The sequence below is a fragment of the Sus scrofa genome, chromosome 12, assembly GCF_054392235.1.
Source record: "Sus scrofa isolate SSC_HxYL_T2T_F1_AM1 chromosome 12, Sscrofa_HxYL_maternal_Yorkshire_Landrace_v2.0, whole genome shotgun sequence".
NCBI classification, from domain to species: Eukaryota; Metazoa; Chordata; class Mammalia; order Artiodactyla; family Suidae; genus Sus; species Sus scrofa.
The window spans coordinates 57,926,598-57,946,659 of NC_139394.1; the positions used below are offsets into that span (position 1 = coordinate 57,926,598).

At 59.7% G+C, this 20,062-nt stretch overlaps 3 protein-coding genes and 1 long non-coding RNA gene across 9 annotated transcripts; 3 read left to right on the forward strand and 1 right to left on the reverse strand.

Annotated features, from left to right (window-relative positions):
- The first annotated feature begins 170 nt into the window (after positions 1-170).
- ACAP1 (ArfGAP with coiled-coil, ankyrin repeat and PH domains 1) lies at positions 171-16,154 on the forward strand. 4 transcript variants are annotated; one of them, XM_084985882.1, is made up of 23 exons: positions 171-401; positions 621-743; positions 1,314-1,371; positions 5,042-5,161; positions 5,328-5,381; positions 5,473-5,531; positions 5,800-5,983; positions 6,104-6,148; positions 6,255-6,350; positions 6,467-6,541; positions 6,633-6,742; positions 8,231-8,282; positions 8,379-8,479; positions 8,768-8,891; positions 8,986-9,197; positions 9,799-9,868; positions 9,977-10,071; positions 10,183-10,355; positions 10,898-11,070; positions 11,455-11,564; positions 11,654-11,764; positions 12,106-12,155; positions 12,477-16,154. In XM_084985882.1, the coding sequence occupies exons 2-23, from the start codon at positions 691-693 to the stop codon at positions 12,575-12,577; spliced, it is 2,226 nt and encodes a 741-aa protein (XP_084842008.1). In that variant the 5' UTR covers positions 171-401; positions 621-690; the 3' UTR covers positions 12,578-16,154. The 4 variants fall into 4 exon arrangements, with proteins under 4 accessions (XP_084842008.1, XP_084842007.1, XP_084842010.1 ...); XM_084985881.1 differs by having other exon boundaries at positions 222-393; XM_084985884.1 differs by having other exon boundaries at positions 230-393; positions 660-743.
- On the reverse strand, positions 8,465-11,549 carry LOC146398377 (uncharacterized). The gene is made up of 3 exons (XR_014821793.1): positions 11,415-11,549; positions 11,240-11,280; positions 8,465-8,596 (listed from the first exon to the last, which is right to left on the reverse strand). It is a non-coding gene; the product is annotated as an uncharacterized LOC146398377 (long non-coding RNA).
- On the forward strand, positions 13,370-16,155 carry KCTD11 (potassium channel tetramerization domain containing 11). Its single transcript, NM_001436096.1, has one exon. It carries the CDS (start codon positions 14,026-14,028, stop codon positions 14,839-14,841), a length of 816 nt encoding a protein of 271 aa, NP_001423025.1. The 5' UTR covers positions 13,370-14,025; the 3' UTR covers positions 14,842-16,155.
- Positions 15,938-18,381, forward strand: TMEM95 (transmembrane protein 95). Of its 3 annotated transcripts, none has more exons than XM_084985945.1 (7): positions 15,938-16,403; positions 16,513-16,611; positions 16,853-16,909; positions 17,060-17,140; positions 17,374-17,478; positions 17,593-17,680; positions 17,815-18,381. In XM_084985945.1, exons 2-7 carry the CDS (start codon positions 16,554-16,556, stop codon positions 17,846-17,848), a joined length of 423 nt encoding a protein of 140 aa, XP_084842071.1. In that variant the 5' UTR covers positions 15,938-16,403; positions 16,513-16,553; the 3' UTR covers positions 17,849-18,381. The 3 variants fall into 3 exon arrangements, with proteins under 3 accessions (XP_084842071.1, XP_084842069.1, XP_084842070.1); XM_084985944.1 differs by adding an exon at positions 17,240-17,260 and having other exon boundaries at positions 16,310-16,611; positions 17,398-17,478; positions 17,815-17,975; XM_084985943.1 differs by having other exon boundaries at positions 17,374-17,680.
- The last annotated feature ends 1,681 nt before the right edge of the window (positions 18,382-20,062 follow it).

A 20,062-nucleotide genomic window follows, 5' to 3' on the forward strand; every position in this document is an offset into this window, starting at 1 on the left:
GTGCTGTGAATTGGCGGCCCAGGCTGGACCAGAGGCGTCACGGTGGAGAGGGGGGCAGAGGGGGAAGTTCCCACCCAGGAAACCACGAGCAGGCAGGGCAGAGCGGGAGGCTGGGAGCGATCTGGGGGACCAGACTCTGCAGGCACCCAGGAGTCTCGGAAGACCCAGCTGCAGGGGGAATGACAGAGTCTGGTGTGACTCAGCCAGTCACACACCGGTAGCATCTTGAATTCTTGCAGCAGCCCTGGAGGAGGGAGGAGTGGCCATCTCCATCCTTCGGATGAGGAACCGGAGGAATCGGGGAGCTTGCCCAGGGTCACACCACCGGGATTTGAACCTAACCCCCACACTTCAACCGCCGATGGAGCCTGAAGCCCGGAGGCCAGGGCCCCGGTAGGAAGGTGACTGCACCAGTGTCTAGGGCGGGGCTGTGGCTTCTCTGATCTCCGGCCCTTCTCCGTGGCCCAGGCCCCGCCTCTGCCCCTCCCAGCGCTGCCTGGAAGTGTAGGGTGAGGGCTCCTCCTAGGATACCCCTTCCACTTTGGGAAAGGGTCGCGCCCTCAGGCTCTACCCAGGAGGGGACCCCCTCCCCCTCCCTCAACACCGCCCTCCGGGCGCAGGGAGTGCGGCCACCTGCATCCCCACCCTCCTGGCCCCAGGGCCCTCTGGCCCCGGAGTGGTCAAGCTGAGATGACGGTCAAGCTGGACTTCGAGGAGTGTCTTAAGGACTCCCCCCGCTTCCGGTAAGTGGGCCAAGGGCTGGAGGGCTGGAGGGGGGTGGTCTGACATCCCCCCAACATACCCGCACCACCTTCCCCAAGTCAGATGTCCTTCCAGGGAGTAAGTCACAAAAGAGACAAGATGGAGCTTGCGGGGCCAAAGCGGTACCTCGGCTCTCTCAAGTCCGGGGCTCTGATGCTCACCCCCTACTGCAAGTGTGAAGGGCCCCCCCCGCCGCCCCCGCCATCCCCTCTCACCCCCAGAACTGGCATTCCCCCCACCCTCTCTCTGGGACCCCTGCCCCTCCCCCAGCACCTGCTCTGGGCGGTTAGCAACTTCCTGCCCTCGCCACATCCACCCTCCTTCTACCCTTCCTGCTCCGGCCTGGGCCGCAGTGGCTCCCACACCGTGCAGAGCAGCGTGAGCCAGAGAGGGCGGGTGGGCAGTTCTTAACCCCACCGGCCTCTTCGTCTGTACCCTCCGCCCCGGAACCCCAAGCCCCCACCCTGCCGGGGCAGGCGGTGGGGGGTGCTGCGGCGACAAACCACAGGGCCCCTGGCTCTGTTCCGGTGACCCGTCCCTCCTTTTCCCAGAGCCTCTGTCGAGCTGGTGGAAGCCGAAGTGTCCGAATTGGAGACCCGGCTGGAAAAGGTGATCCTGACGCAGAGAGGCGACCTGGGGGGGTGGTTAAGATGAGACGGGTGGGCCCCGGGAGACGCCTGCAGACCCAGAATGACACCCAGGATACAGACGCTCACCAGGGGAGATCCATATCTGGGGGCTTCAGAGAAGCCAAAGTGGTTCTGTGCCCTTAAGGAGCTCGGAATCTTGGAAAACAAGACTCACCTGTGGATTTACCTGGTCACCTGTGAGCCCTGGTGATGCGGGACCCTGGGCGCCTCAGGGCAAAGAAGTCTGTGTCTGCCCTCGGGGAGCCCACAGACTGACTATGGGAAGTGAAGTAGTAAAACACAAACACGAGACACAAGGGCTTCTTGGCGACTCTTGATAAACAGCGCACTCTCATCCCCCGTACTTGGTTCTGTTTCCTCCATGGCGTTTATCTCGGTCTGACTGCTGACATGTGTACTGGCTGTATTCATTTCCTATCGCCATATGACAAATTATACATTCGGTGACTTGAGGCCCTGACGTTATCACAGTGGGCCTGTGGATCAGGAGGCCCGCCGGGCTTAGCGGGTCCCCTGCTCAGCATCTCACGGGCTGCAGCCAAGGTGTGGACGGAGGCTACGGAGTCTCATCGAAGCTCAGGCTTTTCTTCTGAGGTCACATGATTCTTGGCAGAGTTGAGTTCCTTGCTGAGATTGAAGCCTCACCTCCTAGAGGCCACCCACGGCTCCCTGCCACGGCGCCCCGTCCACAGGCAGTTTACTTGGGAGCAGCTTGCTTCTTCAAGGCCAGCGGGCGAGCCTCTCTTGGGGGTGCTGGACCACTGATGGCAGGCTGTGGTCACAGGAGCGAAGCCATCACACCGGCCGTTAGAGTGCCGTCACCTTCGCTGTGCTTTATTGCACTGGTTAGAAGCAAGTTGAGGGTCTCACTCCCCCAGCTCAAGGGTGGGAAGCTGTCTGTCCTGCTTGCCGATTTTTTCTCGTCCTTTCCCGACTAGAACATAAGTGTCATGAGAGACTTTTATGTTTTGTTTGTGCTTAATCCCCAGTGCCTAAAATTTAGTAGGTAGCCAATTAATATATATATTTTTATTTATTCGATTTTTTTGGCTGTGCCTGTGGCATACTGGGCCAGGGATCCAACCTCCACTACAGCAGCCACCCCAAGCTGCTACAGGCACAGCATGAAACCTTAACCCAGTGGCCACAAGAGAACGCCTATACATATTTTTATTTTTATTTGGGGTTTTTTTTTTTGGTCTTTTTTTTCTTTTTTGCCTTTTCTAGGGCTGCTCCTGAGGCATATGGAGGTTCCCAGGGTAGGGGTCTAATCGGAGCTGTAGCTGCCGACCTACCACAGAGCCACAGCAACTCCAGATCTGAGCTGTGTCTGTGACCTACACCACAGCTCACGGCAACACCTGATCCTTAACCCACTGAGCAAGGACACGAATCGAACCCGCAACCTCATGGTTCCTAGTTGGATTCGTTAACCACTGCACCATGACGGGAACTCCTATTTGTTTCTTTTTCTTTTCTTTTTTTTTTTGCTTTTGAGGGCTGGGTATGGATCACGGCAACGACAGATCCTTGACCCACTGAGCAAGGCCAGGGATCGAGCCAGCATCCTCATGGATACCAGTTGGGTTACCGTGGCACCACAATGGGCACTCCATATTTTTTTAATTACGTGTTTTGTTTTTAATTACTTGTATGCATGTAAAAAGTTGCAAAGATGGCACGGAGAGGTCCTGTGTACGAATCTCTGGCCTCCCCCAGTGGCAGCATCTTCCATACCTGGAGCACACTCCCAAAGCAGGCGCCTGAGATGGGCATGATTCAGTGAACAGTCCACCAACCTGACTTGGGTTTTACCTGTTTTGCCTATAGCCCTTAAAAAAAAAATCTTTGCGTGTACTTCACTGTCACTTTCTCACATGTATAGATTCTTATAACCAGCATCCCATTCAAGATAGAAAACTCCTGTCACCACCGAGGAAGTCTTTTGTGCTGTCCTTTGTAATGAGACCCTCCCTGCCTCCTCCTCGAATCCATGACAACCACTCATCTGTTTTCTATCTCTAGACTTTTGTCTTTTCTAGATGGCTCTATAAGTGGAATCATACAGTAGGGGACCTCTCAAGATGGGCTTTTTTTTCTCCCCACTCGGAATAATGGCCTTGAAGTTTATTCAAGGTGTTACGTATCAATAATAGCAGCAGCTCATTATCAGTTGTTCATGTATGAACAGTTCATTCCCTTTTGCGTTGTCCAGTAGCGTTTGCTCCAGGGTGGTCCCAGTTGGTTCCGTCTTATGAAAGTTCCTTTGTCAGGTTTCTGGGAAGGGGGGCGGTGGGTAAGGGAAAAACTGGACCCTCAGTCCCCCAGCTCCTTGTCATGGAGTCGTGAGCATCTGGCTGCTTGTCTGTGGTCATGGACACCCGAGGGTGACATCTGATGAGATTTGATCATGGTCAGCTTCCCGACCATGACTGACCCTGCCAGCCACCCTCAGGTCGCGCTCTGTTTCCCTGACTCATCCTAAAAGGTCAGCTCCACCAAAGTTCCACGAGCGCCAATGTAGCCCACGTTCCCTGAGCCCCTGCTGCCCGGGGTTTCCTCATAGAGCCTTCTGCTGATCTCCTGTTCCCTGGCTGAGCTGACAAGCTCCACAGACACTTACCCAATCCCAGGCATGATGCCTAGGCTACAGCCAATGGTGTCACCTCAAAAGCAATGCCGTTTCTGCAGGTAACAAGAGCCAGGGGTCAGACACCCTCGCTTTGGCTTCTGGGTCAGTCACCTGGCTCTGCCAGAGATCCTCTTTGGGCCAGTCACTTGTCCCCTTGTTTTTTGGCCGTGCCTGTGACATGTGGAAATTCCTAGGCCAGGCATCAAACCCACTGCCATAGCAGGGATGATGCTGGGTCCTTAACCACGAGGCCTCCAGGGAACTCCACTTGTTCCCTTGTTTACCAAGCCTCCTTGTTTGTAATGAGGAATCGGAGTTTCCCCTTGTGGCTCAGCGGAAACAAACTCGACTAGTATCCATGAGGATGCGGGTTCGATCCCTGGCCTCCCTCAGTGGGTTAAGGATACGGTGTTGCTTGAGCTGTGGTGTAGGTTGCAGACATGGCTCAGCTCCCCTGTTGCTGTAGCTGTGGGGTATGCTGGCAGCTGCAGCTCCAATTCAACCCCTGGCCAGGGAACCTCTATGTGCCATGGGTGCAGCCCTAAAAAAAAAAAAAAAATTTATGAGGGAACATTCAACAAGCACAGACTAGACACCTCCAGACAGTAAAACCATAGACTATGAACCAGTAGAGCACTGATCTGTGAGCCAGCCGATGGCTTGAGAATGCAGTTTCTGGAGAACTCTAGATCCCAGCAGTTGGCGTAGGGCAGGGAGACATGCGTAGAAGTGAGTAGAGAAATACACTTTGGAGGTGACGCCAACCCTGGCTTTGGTGACAAGGCTGGGAGGAATTCTGTTCCAAGCGCAGACGGCTGGGAACAAAGAGATAGAAATGAGAAAGCACATCGAAATTGGGCCACAGAGAAGTGCAGGTGCCGTGGGGAAGGAGAGGCACAGCCCTGGGAGAGGGGAGAGGGAGCAGGACGGGGGTCGGGGTGTCACTGGCTCTCGGTGGCAGAAGGCACGACTCCCTGTTGGCTTGGTTGCTTCCTAGCTCCTCAAGCTGGGTAACGGCCTCCTGGAAAGCGGGCGCCACTACCTCGCGGCCAGCCGCGCCTTCATTGTTGGCATCTGTGACCTGGCTCACCTGGGTCCCCCAGAGCCCATGATGGCGGTATGTGCAGGGTCCGAACCGGGCTGGGGCAGGGGCTGGGATGCCGTGAGGGGGAAGGCCTTGGAAAGGGAGGCTTGGGCCGGCCTCTGCAGGTCCCCAGCCAGAGCAGGCTGGGTCTAGGGCTGCCACCATGCCTGGTACTCTCTCTGTGCCTCTTCTTGCCTAGGAGTGCCTGGACAAATTCACTCAGAGCCTGAGCCACAAGCTGGACAGCCACGCGGTAGGCAGGGGTGGGGGGCAGGTGGGGCTGCGGGGATTGCGGGGTCGTCTGCAGTCCTGACCCCCACCTGCCACCTTCTGTTTCCCCTCAGGAGCTTCTCGACACCACTCACCAAACCCTGCAGCAGCAGATCCAAACCCTGGTCAAGGAGTGAGTTGGGAGGGAAACCGGCCCTCCAGCCCTCTTCCCATGGCACCAGGGGCCTCCCCGAATGAAGAAGGAGTTATGAGCCTGGGGGGTTCTGATGGCCTGATTGTCTCCCCCCTCCCTGGGATGCCCTTGGTGTTCTGGCTGTCCCCAGGCTAGCAGCAGGCTCTGAGCGAGCCCCGGGGCCTTCTCTGTGGCGGGGGGGGGTGGGGGGGTGGGGGGGGGTAGGGGGGGGTGCAAGGGCAGGTCTATGTCTTCCTCTGACCCGCAGAGGCCTCCGCGGCTTCCGAGAGGCTCGTCGGGATTTCTGGCGGGGCGCCGAGAGCCTGGAGGCTGCTCTTGCCCACAATGCAGAGGTCCCCAGGCGGCGGGCCCAAGAGGCAGAAGAGGCAGGGGCTGCTTTGAAGGTTGCCCGAGCCGGCTACCGGGGCCGGGCGCTGGACTATGCCCTGCAGGTGCCTGCCCCAAGCTGTCCTGGGGTGGCAGGGCCTCAGTCACCCCGAGGCTGGGGAGTCCCTGGTGTGCAGTGGGAGCTGGCGGGGTCCGAGACTGACCCGAGGTCTCTTGGCGCTTAGATCAATGTCATTGAGGACAAGAGGAAGTTCGACATCATGGAGTTTGTGAGTTGCAGGGGTGGCGAGGGCACGATGGGAAGGAGCCTGCTGACGAGAGCTGCAGGGAAGAGGGAAAGAGAGGGGTCTGCCCCCTGCTCACTTTGTCCCCCAGGTGCTGCGTCTGGTAGAGGCCCAGGCCACCCACTTCCAGCAGGGCCACGAGGAGCTGAGCCGCCTGGCCCAATATCGCAAGGAGCTGGGTGGCCAGGTAGTGGCCCAGGGAGCAGACAGGGGGAGGAGGGTGGGAGGGAGGGGCTCTGAGATGACTCTCCTGGCCTTGCTGGGGGAGGCCGGGGCCGTCTGAGATGCCCCTCCTGTGCCCAGTTGCACCGGCTGGTCTTGAATTCAGCTCGAGAGAAGAGGGACATGGAGCAGAGACACGTGCTGCTGAAACAGAAGGTGAGGGCTGTGGCTGCAGGCCGGAGGCAGACGGGCCTGGGCCCTGGTCTCTGCCCGTTGCAGGTGCCCTCTGACCCTCTTGTGCCCCCAGGAGCTGGGAGGGGAGGAGCCAGAGCCAAGCCTAAAGGAGGGGCCTGGTGGCCTGGTCATGGAGGGACATCTCTTCAAACGGGCCAGCAATGCATTTAAGACCTGGAGCAGGTGAGGAGCAGACACCCCAGTCGGCCACATCCATGGGTTAAGTTGTTTCTGAGTGGTTATCGTGTGTTAAATGCAGCAGAAAAAAAACAGACAACAGTGCGTTAAGGATCTGGCATTTGCACTGTAGTGGCTCAGGTCACTGCTGCGGCATGGGTTTGATCCCTGACCCGGGGAACTTACACATGCTACAGGTGTGCACCCCCCCAGAAAGAAAGTTCCCTTTGTGGCTCAAAGGTTAACGAATCCGACTAGGATCCATGAGGACACAGGTTCGATCCCTGGCCTCGCTCAGTGGGTTAAGGATCCGGCATTGCTGTCAGCAATGGTGCAGGTGGCAGACGTGGCTTGGATCCTGTGTTGCCAGCAGCTGCAGCTCTGATGTGATGATGTGACCCCTAGCCTGGGAACCTCCATATGCCGTGGGTGCGGCCCTAAAAACCAAAAGAAAGACAACCCGCCTGCCTTCAGAGAGTTTACATTGCTTCGGCAAAGACAGGCAATAATAGAATAATTAAGTATGTTATACGTTATCTTAGAAGGTAAGCGTGCCATAGAGGAAAAATAAGGCGAGCCTTGGGGAGAGCTGGGGACGAGTCATAATCTTAAACAAATTAAAACTCCTGTGGTCAGGAGTTTCCTCTTGGTTTACCAGGTTAAGGATCCAGCATTGTCAGCACAACAGCTCAAGTCACTGCTGTGGCTTGGGTTCGATCCCTGGCCCAGGAACTTCCCCATGCCATGGGCATGGCCAAAAAAAAAAAAAAAAAAAAAAATTGTGAAGAAGGGGGTCAGGATAGGGCCTCGTGAAAAGGTGACTTCTGAGTGAAGACTGGAAGGGTTTCTGGGGGAGAATGTTCTGGGCAGCAGGAGGAACTAGCAGCGCCAAGGCCTGGAGGAACCTGGAGCCGTTTGAAGAACAGAGAAGAGACCGTGGGTGTGGACAGAGGGAGGGAGGAGGAAGTGAGGTCGGAGGTGAGGTCGGAGCTGATGGAGCTGTGAATCATGACAGGGCCTCGTTGGCTCCTGGAAGGACTTGTCTCCACTGAGGGAAGCGGGGCGCCCTGGCAGGTGCAGAGCCGGCTGGTGATCTCCTCCGATCCAACCCCTCCCTGTGCCAGGGCCACTGCCAGCCCGTCTGGGAGCTTTGAGCAAATTAGGAAACAAGCCCCTTCTCCAAGATACTTCTATTTGCTCAAAATTGGAGCAATAGACTTATCTGATTAGTAAACACATTTGACTGCCATCTGCTGGAAAGCTGGCCTCGTAAATACAGCAGATCTGGGTCACCCGAGACGTGAACAGCACCCCTAAGATGTCCTGGTCCGCGCCCCTGTCCACCCTCCTCCATCTCTCGGGACAGTCAGCCCGGGGTCTCTCTCCTCTCAGCAAGATCCCGGTGGGGCTGAGAGCACCGCCTCTCTGTTGTCCCTGTCACCAGCCCCATCCTGATACCGCCCGTGTCTGTAACTCTGTTTCCACCTCCTCCAGACGCTGGTTCACGATTCAGAGCAACCAACTGGTTTATCAGAAGAAGTACAAGGTGGGTAGGGCTCGGGTCCTGGATGCCTAGGCCCCGGGGAACTCGGCCCTGCCCTGGCTGGCTGGACTCTGCCCCCTGACCTCCCTCCCCTGCCAGGACCCTGTGACCGTGGTGGTGGATGACCTTCGTCTCTGCACAGTGAAGCTCTGTCCCGACTCAGAGAGGAGGTTCTGCTTTGAGGTCGTGTCCCCCAGCAAGTGAGTGCTGGTCCCCGGAGCCAGAGCTGATGCATTTCCATCTTAGCAGGGTCTTGGAGGTCCCTGAAGCCGCTCCAGGCATTCACCCTTTGGTGGCTTGATGGGGGCGGGGGGCACCTGGGTCCAGGGCAATGGGGGATATTTAAAAGGCTATTGTTCCCTGGTGCAGAGGCCTTTCAATAGGACTGGGACCAGCTGACTACCAGCTGAATGCCAGCCTGCCTGGCCGGCCACCTGGCTTCCCAAGCCTGAGACCCCTCCCTGCCCTCTGGCTCCCCTCCTGCCCAGGTCCTGCCTCCTGCAGGCTGACTCAGAGCGCCTCCTGCAGCTGTGGGTCAGCGCTGTGCAGAGCAGCATCGCGACGGCCTTCAGCCAGGCTCGCCTTGATGACAGCCCCCGGGGTCCGGGCCAGGTACCTGGGGGGACAGGGCCAAGCTGCTCCGGGGAGATGCGCTGGCCCTTCCCCGAGGCCTCAGGGCCACTCTTTCCTCCCTTGTCTCCCCCAGAGCTCAGGACATCTGGCTGCGGGCTCTGCTGCCACCCTGGGCTGTGGCGGGATGGCCAGGGGAAGGGAGCCTGGTGGGGTCAGCCACGTGGCAGCACAGGTGCAGAGCGTGGACGGCAATGCCCAGTGCTGCGACTGCCGGGAGCCAGCCCCCGAGTGGGCCAGCATCAACCTCGGCGTCACCCTCTGCATCCAGTGCTCTGGCATCCACAGGTCACTCCCCAAGGCTCGAGAATCGGCCCCTACTCCTTCTGGTGGCAATGGGGCGGGGGTGGGGAAAAGAGAGCGCCCATGGCAGGGCTCCCGTCCCCACCCCCGGCCAAGGCTTCCTCTCTCAGATTCTGCCTGTCACGGGGCACACACCTGGGCTGAGCCTCTAGGGAACAAGGCGGACCCAGGCAGGCGCAGGCTGCGGTGTCCCGGTCTGGCCAGGGCAGGGGACACGGAGAGGAGTGTATTGGCCTGACTGGGGGAGGTATAGGGTCTGGGATGCTGAGGGCGGGGGAGCCAGGAAAAAGCAGAGAGAGGACATATTGTGAGGACCTAGCAAGTCTCTAAGGCCATCACCCACGCCAGCCTGGTGGGAGGAGGGGAGGGGAGGTGGCGTGGAAAGAGGTGTCCAGGCCAGAGTGCCTGGAGCGTGGGAGACGGCTGGAGAGGGTAAGAGGAAAGGGAATGGCAAGCGGGCGGGATCCTGCGGATCCAGGTCAAGGCCCCCACGCAGGACCTGGCCCCCCAGTCGTCTCAGGAGCAGCAGCGGCAGCTCCCCGGCTGCTGCCCCACAGAGGGCCTGACTTCCTCCCTGGCCCTTCAGGAGCCTTGGGGTTCATTTCTCCAAAGTCCGGTCTCTGACCCTTGACTCGTGGGAGCCGGAACTCGTGAAGGTGACTGAGGGTCGTGGGCGAGGGGGGGCGGCCCGAGGGCAGGGCTGCAGGCGCTCACCCGCACCCTCTCTGTCTGTCTGTCTCGGCCTCCGCCTGGACCGCCTGAAGCTCATGTGCGAGCTGGGCAACGTGGTCATGAACCAGATCTACGAGGCCCGCGTGGAGGCCATGGCAGTGAAGAAGCCCGGGCCCAGCTGCTCCCGGTGAGGCTGGGGTAGCGGCTGGGGTGCCCTCCTGCGGTGGGGGGCGGGGGGAGGGCCTGGGATGGGAGGAGGGGACACTGTCCCCTTCTCCCCCCACTCCTTCCCTGACAGGCAAGAGAAGGAGGCCTGGATTCACGCCAAATACGTGGAGAAGAAGTTCCTGACCAAGCTTCCTGAGATTCGGGGGCGAAGAGGTGGCCGGGGGCCCCCAAGAGGGCAGCCCCCCGTGCCCCCAAAGCCGGGGAACATCAGGCCCCGGCCGGGGAGCTTCAGATCCAAGCCAGGTATAGGGGTGGTTGGGCTGGGCAGTCAGCGAGCGCCTGCTGTGTGCTTGGCGAGCTGGGACGCACAGGCTGAGGCCCAGGCCTTCCGCCTGAGAACAGGGGTGGGGAGGCCCACAGCAGCCCTGGTTTTACCAGGCAAGCGTTTCAGGGATTACTGTGGAGAATGAGAAGCACCGAGGGGGGGGGGCTGGGGGGGCTGGGCGTAGGCAGGGAGGGCTGTGCAGGGTGTCGAGTCAGGAGAAAGCTGGGAGGAGGGTGTGGGATTAGCGGGAACAGAGGGAGCCGGAGAGCCGAGGCCGGCCGTCAGCTCCCCGGACATCCCAGCCGGTCAGGGTGGTTGGACAGGAAGAGGGGAAGGAGGCTGTCTCTCCCGTGCACCCCAGGGGACCTGCCCACAAACACTCACACACACCCCTGTCACCTCCCGCCACAACCTCCAGCCCAGAAGGCCTCCCCAGAGTTGAGAAGTGACCTGTCCTATGACAGCATTCGGGGACTGCTGAGGGCTTTCTTCCCAGATTCAAGGCTGGTTCCCCTCACAGAGCCACCCTCTGAGGACCTGGGCAGCCTGCACCCTGGGGCCCTGCTCTTTCGAGCTGCTGGGCATCCTCCGTCCCTTCCCACCATGGCTGATGCCCTCGCCCACGGAGCCGATGTCAACTGGGTCAACGCGAGTCAGGAGAATGCCACCCCGCTGATCCAGGCCACAGCTGCTGTGAGAGTCTCGCCCACCTCCCCACCCCTCCTCCCCTCCCCTCCGCCTGACCCTGGTCCCCGCCCCTGCCCCTCTTGCCATCCCATAGGGGCTATAACCAATAGAGACTGGTTGCAAAGAGTGTGAGATTTGGAGGCCGACAAACCCGAGTTTGAATCCAGACTCCTACCATTTGCAGTTAGGAACCTCCCTGTGGCTCAGCTTCCTCATCTGTAAAATGAAGATAACATAGCTCATGAAGTCCTTCCATGAATCTAATGGACGAACACACGTAAAGAGCTAGAGCAGAGCCTGCCCTTCCCATCCCCGGCCTCTGAACGGACCCCACTCTAACCGATGCTCACATGTGCCTCTCAAAATGCCCCTCTCTGCTTCTCTCTGCAGAATTCTCTTCTGGCCTGTGAGTTTCTCCTCCAGAACGGGGCAAGTGTGAACCAAGCGGACAACCAGGGCCGGGGCCCGCTTCACCACGCAACCATTCTTGGCCACACCGGGTAGGGGGGGCAAGGATGACGGACGGCCTTGGGGCGGGGAAGGCCCCAGACGGGGCGAGGCGCTGGCTGAATGTGGCCGTCTCGTCCAGGCTGGCCTGCCTGTTCCTGAAACGTGGGGCTGATCTGGGAGCTCGAGACTCTGAAGGCAGAGACCCCCTGACCATCGCCGTGGAAAAAGCCAACGCTGACATCGTCACTCTGTGAGGACGCCTGGAGAGGCGGGGCTCGTGCTTGCACCCTCCCCTGGAGGCGGGGCTGAGGCGGAGACCCCCGCCTGCCGGGCGGGGCCCGGGAGGGGCGGGGCCAGCTCCTGGACCAGGCAGAGAAAGGATGCTCCAGGGATGGACTGAGGCTTGGAGAAGGAGGGAGGGCAGGGTCCGAGGAAGGGGACTTTATTCTGAGAGAGGCAACGTTCGTTAATATTGTCGTTAGGCATCTTTTCAACAAAACAGATGAATGAAACTCCCAACTCAAAAGATAGGAAGTTGGGGGGGTAGGTTGTTAAGAGAATGTCATTCATCCTTAATTCCCTTCCCTACAGGCTCCGACTGGCAAAGATGAGAGAGGCCGATGCGGCCCAGGGCCAGGCTGGTAAAGTACCCCCCCATCCCCGCCCCCACACGACACTGTAACTCTGGGCTTCTGGTCGCTGGTGACCTGTCCCCAACCCCCTGTGCTCAGCTTCTTTGGTTAATTACATTATTTAGTCAACAGATATGGATGGGGCACATCCTACGCGCCAGGTCCTTGAAACAGAGCAAAGAATAGGCGAGGGCGCTGCCCTGACAGCGCAGATGTCCCCTCCACCCACGCTGGAAGCGCGTGCTCTTACCAGGCCGGGCTGTCCCCATTGTGCGCTTCAGTGCTAGCGCCCAGCCACCCGGCGTCCCAGCCCTTCCTCCCTCCCCTCAGGAGATGAGACGTATCTCGACATCTTCCGAGACTTCTCCCTCATGGCATCTGACGACCCCGAGAAGCTGAGGCGGCGCAGTCATGACCTCCACACGCTATGATCTCAGACCGTCGAGGGCCCCGCACCGGCTACTCCTCCCCTCCGCCCCTTCGCCATTAAATCCTCTGTGCCTTGCTCTTCAAAGTTCATTTACTGGGCAGCCCCTTCAGGCTGGCAAGGAGTTGGGCGTTGCGTCTCTTGGGGTGCAGGAGCGGCTGGGAGTTTGCGAGCTTGAGTCACACGAGGGGCGGAGGGGCGAACAAGGGGAACAAGAAGAGGGAGCTTCGGCCTCAGTCTGAGAGTCGCGCGGGGCACGTAGGCTCAGGCGACGTGGCCAGACCCATCCGGGTGGGGAGAAGCCGCTCGCGTGGGCTGGGCCCGGCCTTCCCTTGGGGGTGCTGGCATATGGCTGGGATGGCGAGGCTGGCTCAGGCCACCCCGGCCCAGGCCCGGAGGCATCCCTGGAATGCGGCGGCTCAGCACCCGCCCCCTCGGGAATTCCCTGCGGAGCGACTGGGAAGGAACTGGTCCCCAGCCCCCGACGGCCAGGCTTCGGTTTCCGGAGCGGCGAGATAGGAGGGGCCGGCTCCAGCCTAGATGCAGACGTGAGGTCTAGCACACCTGGGGGCCGGCGGGGCCGTCGCAGCCACATCCGGAACGACGCGCCTGAGTCACCCGCAGGACCCCACCCCCGCTAGCGTCCGCCTAGCCAGCCCGTCCGCCCCGTCTCTCCGGTTCGCCGCTCTCGGCTCCCACCACCACCCAAGCCGCGCTCGCCCGGCGGGGGCGGGGGGCGGGGCGCCCAGGGGGCGGGGCTGCCTCTTAAAGGGCCCCCGGCCGCTGCCCTTAGGCCACTTCCTGGGGGCGGAGAGGACTTCAGCGGCTGCGACGACACTGGGGGAAGGCGGCGGCGCCCGGTCTCGAGACTCCCGGCTGCTTCCATCGGAGTCCTTGGACACTGCCAGCTCGGACTGAGCGTGCATCCTCGCTCCCCAGCGGACACAGAGGAGCCTCCGGTGTCGGCTCCGGTCAGCCCCTCCTCCATCTCCTGGAACCCGCGCCGGAGCCAGGCCAGGCCCGGCCTCCGACTGGCTCCCGGAGCTCTGCATCGACTCGCCCGGAGCGACAGCGCTCTGCCCCAGAGCTCAGAAACCTGACCCTTCAAAGAGTCGGCCTTGTGCTCGCCACCGTCACCTGCTGGTTGGATTTCGGAAACCCACTGTCTGAAGACCACATAGAGGAATCGCTGACCCCCGGAATCGGACCTAAATCTCTCGTCCCTCTCTGGCTTCCCTCTGCTGTTTTTATCCGTTCTCCCAATCTTTCCGGAATTTCTGTGCCCAGAACCCTCCCCCACCACAGTAGCTGGAGTGAGCCCCACATCTTGCTGCCTTGTACTCCAATTTGTGCCTCCGACCCAGAGACTGCCTGAACTTTACGCCCCAGTTCTGCACACACCCAGGAAGTTCCGCCTTTTCTTCTCTTTCGGTGTCCCCAGTACTCCTCAAAATTTCCCCTCCTCCTGTGCCCTCTCCGCCCCCCGCCTTTGGGGGCCCTGTGACCCTGAATGTGGGGGGCACGCTATATTCCACCACTTTGGAGACGCTGACTCGATTCCCAGACTCCATGCTGGGGGCCATGTTTAGGGCCGGTACCCCCATGACCCCCAACCTCAGTCCCCAGGGAGGTGGCCACTACTTCATCGACCGAGATGGCAAGGCCTTCCGGCACATCCTCAACTTTCTGCGGCTGGGCCGCCTGGACTTGCCCCGTGGATATGGGGAGACGGCGCTTCTCCGGGCAGAGGCTGACTTTTACCAGATCCGGCCTCTCCTGGATGCCTTGCGGGAACTAGAGGCATCTCGGGGGACCCCGGCACCCACAGCCGCCCTGCTCCACGCAGATGTAGAAAGCAGCCCCCGCCTGGTGCACTTCTCCGCTCGCCGGGGCCCGCACCACTATGAGCTGAGCTCTGTCCAGGTGGACACCTTCCGGGCCAACCTCTTCTGCACCGACCCCGAGTGTCTGGGTGCCATGCGGGCCCGATTTGGTGTGGCCAATGACGACAGGGCGGAGGGAGGCCCACACTTTCGTCTGGAGTGGGCCCCCCGCCCCTCGGAACTCCCGGAAGTGGAGTACCAGAGACTGGGGCTGCAGCCCCTGTGGACTGGGGGGCCAGGAGAGCCACGGGAGGTGGTGGGCACCCCGAGCTTCCTGGAGGAGGTGCTGCGGGTGGCCCTGGAGCACGGCTTCCGTCTCGACTCCGTCTTCCCTGACCCCGAAGATCTGCTCAACTCCCGATCTCTGCGCTTCGTTCGGCACTAAGAACTGAACTGGGAACGCTGCCCTCCGTTTGACCGGGGCGGGGGGGAAGGGGAAAAAGAAGGGGGTGCCAAAAGGGATGAAGGCTCTCCTGAGGCCTCTTCCTGGCTCTGCTTGGGGAGCTGTGAGAGTCAGGAGTCCCACTGCACCTGACTGGAGCCCAGATATGGGCAGCAATCCCCAAACCAGAGCCCACAAGACCAGAGGGTCTGGACTGATGCTAATCCTGGGAGGGGTAGGGAAGCTTCCCTTGGCTGTTTCTCCTCTGAGCCTGGGGACCTCCAGTGTTTCCTTGCTTGGAGCTCGGTATTCAGGGTCTGGAAAGGTGGAGACACTTCTCTTGCAGGGCTGGGCTTATCAGACCTGTGGAGGGACCCTCAGGGTTTGGGGAAAGAGGGTCTTTGGATTGCTTTAATGTGGTCTCCTAGACTGTGACTTCTCCTGGAGCTGGTGGCCTGGCCTGGCCTGGCCTGACCAAGGAGAGGCCAGGACACTCCGACACACGGGAAGGGAGATCCTTTGCCATGTCCCAAGCCACCACTGAGGGAGACAGAAAGGCTACGCCCCACCCTAGGTGGCCACAAGGGAGCTAGGAGAATCCCCATTAACTGTGGGGCTGGAGCATCCTTCCCATCTTAAAAGACCCCATATTGATGGTGGGGCTGCCCAGGGGGGAGGCGGGAGCACGTTCTTGGGTCCTGGCCTGTCTTCCTTCGCTTCAGGCATGTGTACGTGCCTGCCAGCCAGTGGGTCAGATGATGTGTGGGGCCCTCACCTCCTGGCTCCCATCTGTGTTGCTGGAGATGGTGTCTGTGTGCTGGTCTTTCTGCGGGCTCTTCATGTGCAGGCTTGTTCGGGGTTGCCTGGCAACTGTTCTGGCACCAGGTGTGCCAGCACCATGGGTGGAAGCAGACTGAGAATTAGTTTAATCACAGGTGTGCGTGCACACATGTGTCTCACATCACCACGTCGGCAGGAGGAGCCTGCCGGGCCTTGAGTCACTAGGCTCTGCTGCTGAGAAGTGAGAGAAGTCACTGGGGCTCAGCCGGGCCTTGGAGCCCTGTATAGAACTCTCGGTTGCTAGGGCAACCATGAGCCTGTTGCTAGGAGATAGCTGGGGAAGGCCCAAGGCTGTCCAGGGCAGAGAGATGAACAGAGGAGTTTGAGAGAGTGGGGGAGGCTATGGAAAAGGATGGGATTTCTGGGTCCCTGGGGGATGGGATACTCACAAACGACTTCTTCACTGGGGGAGTCGCTTGCTATTTATCACTGGTCACGATTTACAAGAAGACAAATAAAATTGCTTTTAGAACCGCGAACTTGTAAAGGCTGCTGAGGGCCAGGTTGGGGGTACAGCAGAAGCCCTGCTTTCTCTGCCCATCTCCTACTAGAGGTATCTTCTGGTGCCCAGTTCCTTGGGCCCCAGGTTTACCCCCGCCAGGGATGGAGCAGTGGCATTGTTCTGGGATGCTCCAGAACTTCCAACTGTCCCGGAACACTCTAGAACCTCCAGGCAAAGGGCTGTAACCAGGGTCACAGAGCATTCCAAGGCCTTCCCAGCCTAGGTGAGGCCAGCACCCCTCCGGTTCTCCTCCTTGGGCCCCATGTGGATGCTGGTACTGGGTGGGATTTTCCTGGCGGCTGCCGAGGCCTGCATCTTCTGCCGCCTCCCAGATCACGGCTTGTCCGGCCGCCTGCATCAGCTTTGCAGCCAGATGGAGGCCCAGTGGAAGGACTGTGAGGCTTCCTGGAACTTTCCGGCCTTTGCCTTAGGTAAGATCAGACATCCAGGGACGGGTCCAGCAATAGTCACCCCTGTGCCCCAAGGGGGGCAGCACCCAGCTGGCTTCCCAGCTGTGCCACAGCTACCTCCTCCTCCGTCCACAGCCTTTTCTGGACGCACTGGCCACTCCCCCTGGGAGAGCTTCCTGGGACTCTGGGAAAAAGTCAGGAAGGGCCCCAGAAGTTTCTTCTGGGCTGCTGAGCGAATCCCCCGTCCCTCTCATCTCCACAGATGACACGTCCATGAACAAAGTCACGGAGAAGACCCACAGAGTCCTGAGGGTTGTGGGTGAGGTCAAGGGAGAAGGCTCAACCTAGGGACCTGGATTGGCCCCGGAGGAGGGGGCTGGGGAGGCAGGTGGAGACTGTGATGGGGAGACGCTGGGGGAACCGCTCCTGCGGAGGCCCTGGGCACTATAGCTGCTCCCTGCCTCCCCAGAGATCAAAGGGTCTCTCTCCCCACTCCCTGCATATTGGCGGTGGCTTCAAAAGACCAAGCTTCCGGAGTACAACAGGGAAGGTACAGATGCAGGGAGGGATCGAGGGGTGCCTAGGAACCCGGGCAAAGGAGTGTGTGGCTGAGTTTATCGACCCCCACTCTCCTTGCCTCTCATTTCAGCTCTCTGCGCTCCCGCCTGTCGTGAGTAGGAAGGGGAAGGGGTAGCTCCGGCAAGGGGCCTGCGGCGGGGGGGCCCCAAAGGAGGGAGGAAGTGTGGGACTCTGGAAGGGTGGAGCCCAGGCCTCCCCACCCAGCGCTGGTCCCGCTGTCTCCTGCAGGGGGCAGCACCACCCTGTACAACTGCTCCACTTGCGAGGGCTTCGAGGTGCACTGCTGGCCCCGAAAGCGCTGCTTCCCAGGTCCTTACTCCCACCCCTGGCAGCACCCCACCCTGATCTCTGAGCTCTTGGGCTCCCCCAGCTTCAATGCATGTGGTCCCCAGGATCATGCACTGCCTCCCGGGTTCCCTGCAGGAAGTCACGATCTTTGGGAAGCCAGGATTCTGCTCCTCTCTGTCTCGGGAACCGTCCTGCTTCTGGGGTTTCTGAGCCTCTCAGTGGAGTGAGTTGGGGGATAAGGGTCAGAAAGAGCCTCATCGCCTCCAACCCATCCCTTTTGCTCCCCCCCCCCATCCTTCCTCCCCGCCCCCGGCCCTCCCCTTCCCTTCCCAGGGCTCCCACACTCTCATCTCTCAGGTACAGACACTTCCAAGCAAAAAGTGAGCTGTGAAGACGAGGACAGACCCTAGCCTCTGGTTCTAAGGCACATGTGCCCACAGAGTCCACTTGTCTCGTGGGGAAGAAACATCTAGCCCCTTAGTTCCAGCCCCAGCGGTTCAGTCTTCCAGACCCTGATACCCGGACGTTCCCAAGATCCCAGCTTCAGATGGCCTCCAGGGACCCAGGCACCCACAGCTGGAGAGTGCCTCGCCTCCAGCCCTCAACCAATCGCACAGGGGCAGTGCCCGTGCCAGGAAAATATCTACAGAAGGAAAGAATCCCCTCCGTGCACACCACCACTCCCACACCCCCTTCTGCCCGTTCCCGGAAAGCGGGGGCTGTCTGCCCCAGAAGCTTCTCTTGGCCCTCCTGTGACTGATTGGGAATCCGGGAATGAGTGTTCTGGAAAACTCCCTTCCCCTAGCGTGAGACCACATCAGTCAGCCTGCTGGCATGCTACCCTGCCATTTAACATTGTGAAGCCTTGGCCTCCCACGGAGGCCTCCCTCCTGCCAGGCCCAACTAAATCTGCTGTCAAATGGCCTCCACCGCTGCCTGGCCTCTATCTGCAGCTGGGGAGGGCGCAGAGGGCGGGCAGGGGGGAGGGGGGCGCTCGCGGAGCACACTGGTTCCCCAGTGGGGGGGATTTTGCACCAAGGCCACATTCGGGAACATCTGGAGACATTTTTGGTTGTTTTGATGGAGGGGGTGCTACTGGCATTTAGCGAGTCTAGACCAGGGGTGCTGAGAAACCTCGAAAACGCTCTGCAAAGGCCTCCACACAAAGACGAGCCTGTCCGAATCCCCAACAGGATTGTGTGCTGGAGAAATGCTGCTGTTTGGTCCCCTGGCGAGCAGGCATCTGGGTTTGGGGGATGGGAGATGGGACAGGAAGAGAGAGGCCTGTCACTAACCAACCCCAAGTCTCAGTCCAAGGGCCAGCCTGGAAGGGATCCTGGCGCTCCCTTAGCTGCCGTGTAGTTTTCAAACTGGGTCCCTGGAGGCTCCCAGTTCTGAACTGGCTGCACATCAGAGCTGTCTGGGCAACTTAAAACGCTACCTGTGGCAGGTCCTCATCTCCAGAGATGCTGAATTTAGTGGTCTCAGACGGGGCCTCAGTTAATGGAGCCTCCAGCCAGCCAGGGTTAGAACCACTGTTTGGGGGATCTGTCAAGACCCTGGAGATGGAGGAGTTCCCCTTGTAGCACAGCGGAAACGACCAGTATCCATGAGGATGCGGGTTCGATCCCTGGCCTCACCCAGTGGCCCCCGGGGATCTGGTGTTGCTGTGGCTGTGATGTAGCTCAAGCTCCGATTCGACCCCTAGCCTGGGAATTTCCATTTGCCACAGGTGCGACCCTAAAAAGAAAGAAATAACATAAAATAAGATAAAATAAATCCTCCCTGACTCTTCCTTGCCACAGACTCTAGAATTGGCCCTGGCCCCTGACATTTAAGCCTCTCCATCAGTAGCTACCCTTTTTTTTTTTTTTTTTTTTTTTGGTCTTTTCTAGGCCCTCACCTGCAGCATATGGAGGTTCCCAGACTAGGGGTCGAATTGGAGCTGTAGCCACTAGCTTATGCCAGAGCCGTAGCAACTCGGGCTCTGGAAACCTACGTCTGCAACCTACGCTGCAGCTCACGGCAACGCTGGATCCTTAACCCACTGAGAGAGGCCAGGGATCGAACCCGCCAACTCATGGTTCCTAGTCGGATTTGTTAACCACTGAGCCACGACAGGAACTCCAGTAGCTACCCTGTCTTATTCGGTCCTCAGACCAGAACTGTCCAGACACAGAGCTGGCATCCTGCTGGAATGACCCACAGGCGTCTCAGACGCCGCATGTCGGCCTTCCTTCCCCCCCCCCAACCTTGGGATCCTCTCTCAGGTTTCATGGCAGCGCCAACAGTGTCAAGGACATCCTCTTCCTCTCACCAGGAAGTGATCGGCTTTGCTGATGCTTCCTGAAAGCTGACCCCCTGGTGTCCCGGGAGCTTTGTCTGTCAGCTCTGCCCACCCCGCAGCCATACTGAATGGCGTCTAGTTGTTCAGACACTGTTTCCTTATGTCTCCCTGCCTTTGCCCAGGCTTGTTCCTATACCTGGAAGGCCTTTCTCCTTTGGCTCGGCAATCACCTCTTCTGAGAAGCCTTCTCTAAGCCCCCGAGGCAGAGCGGAGTGAGTCTGCGCCAGGCCCCTCTCCAAGGGCACCTGTTACTTGTGT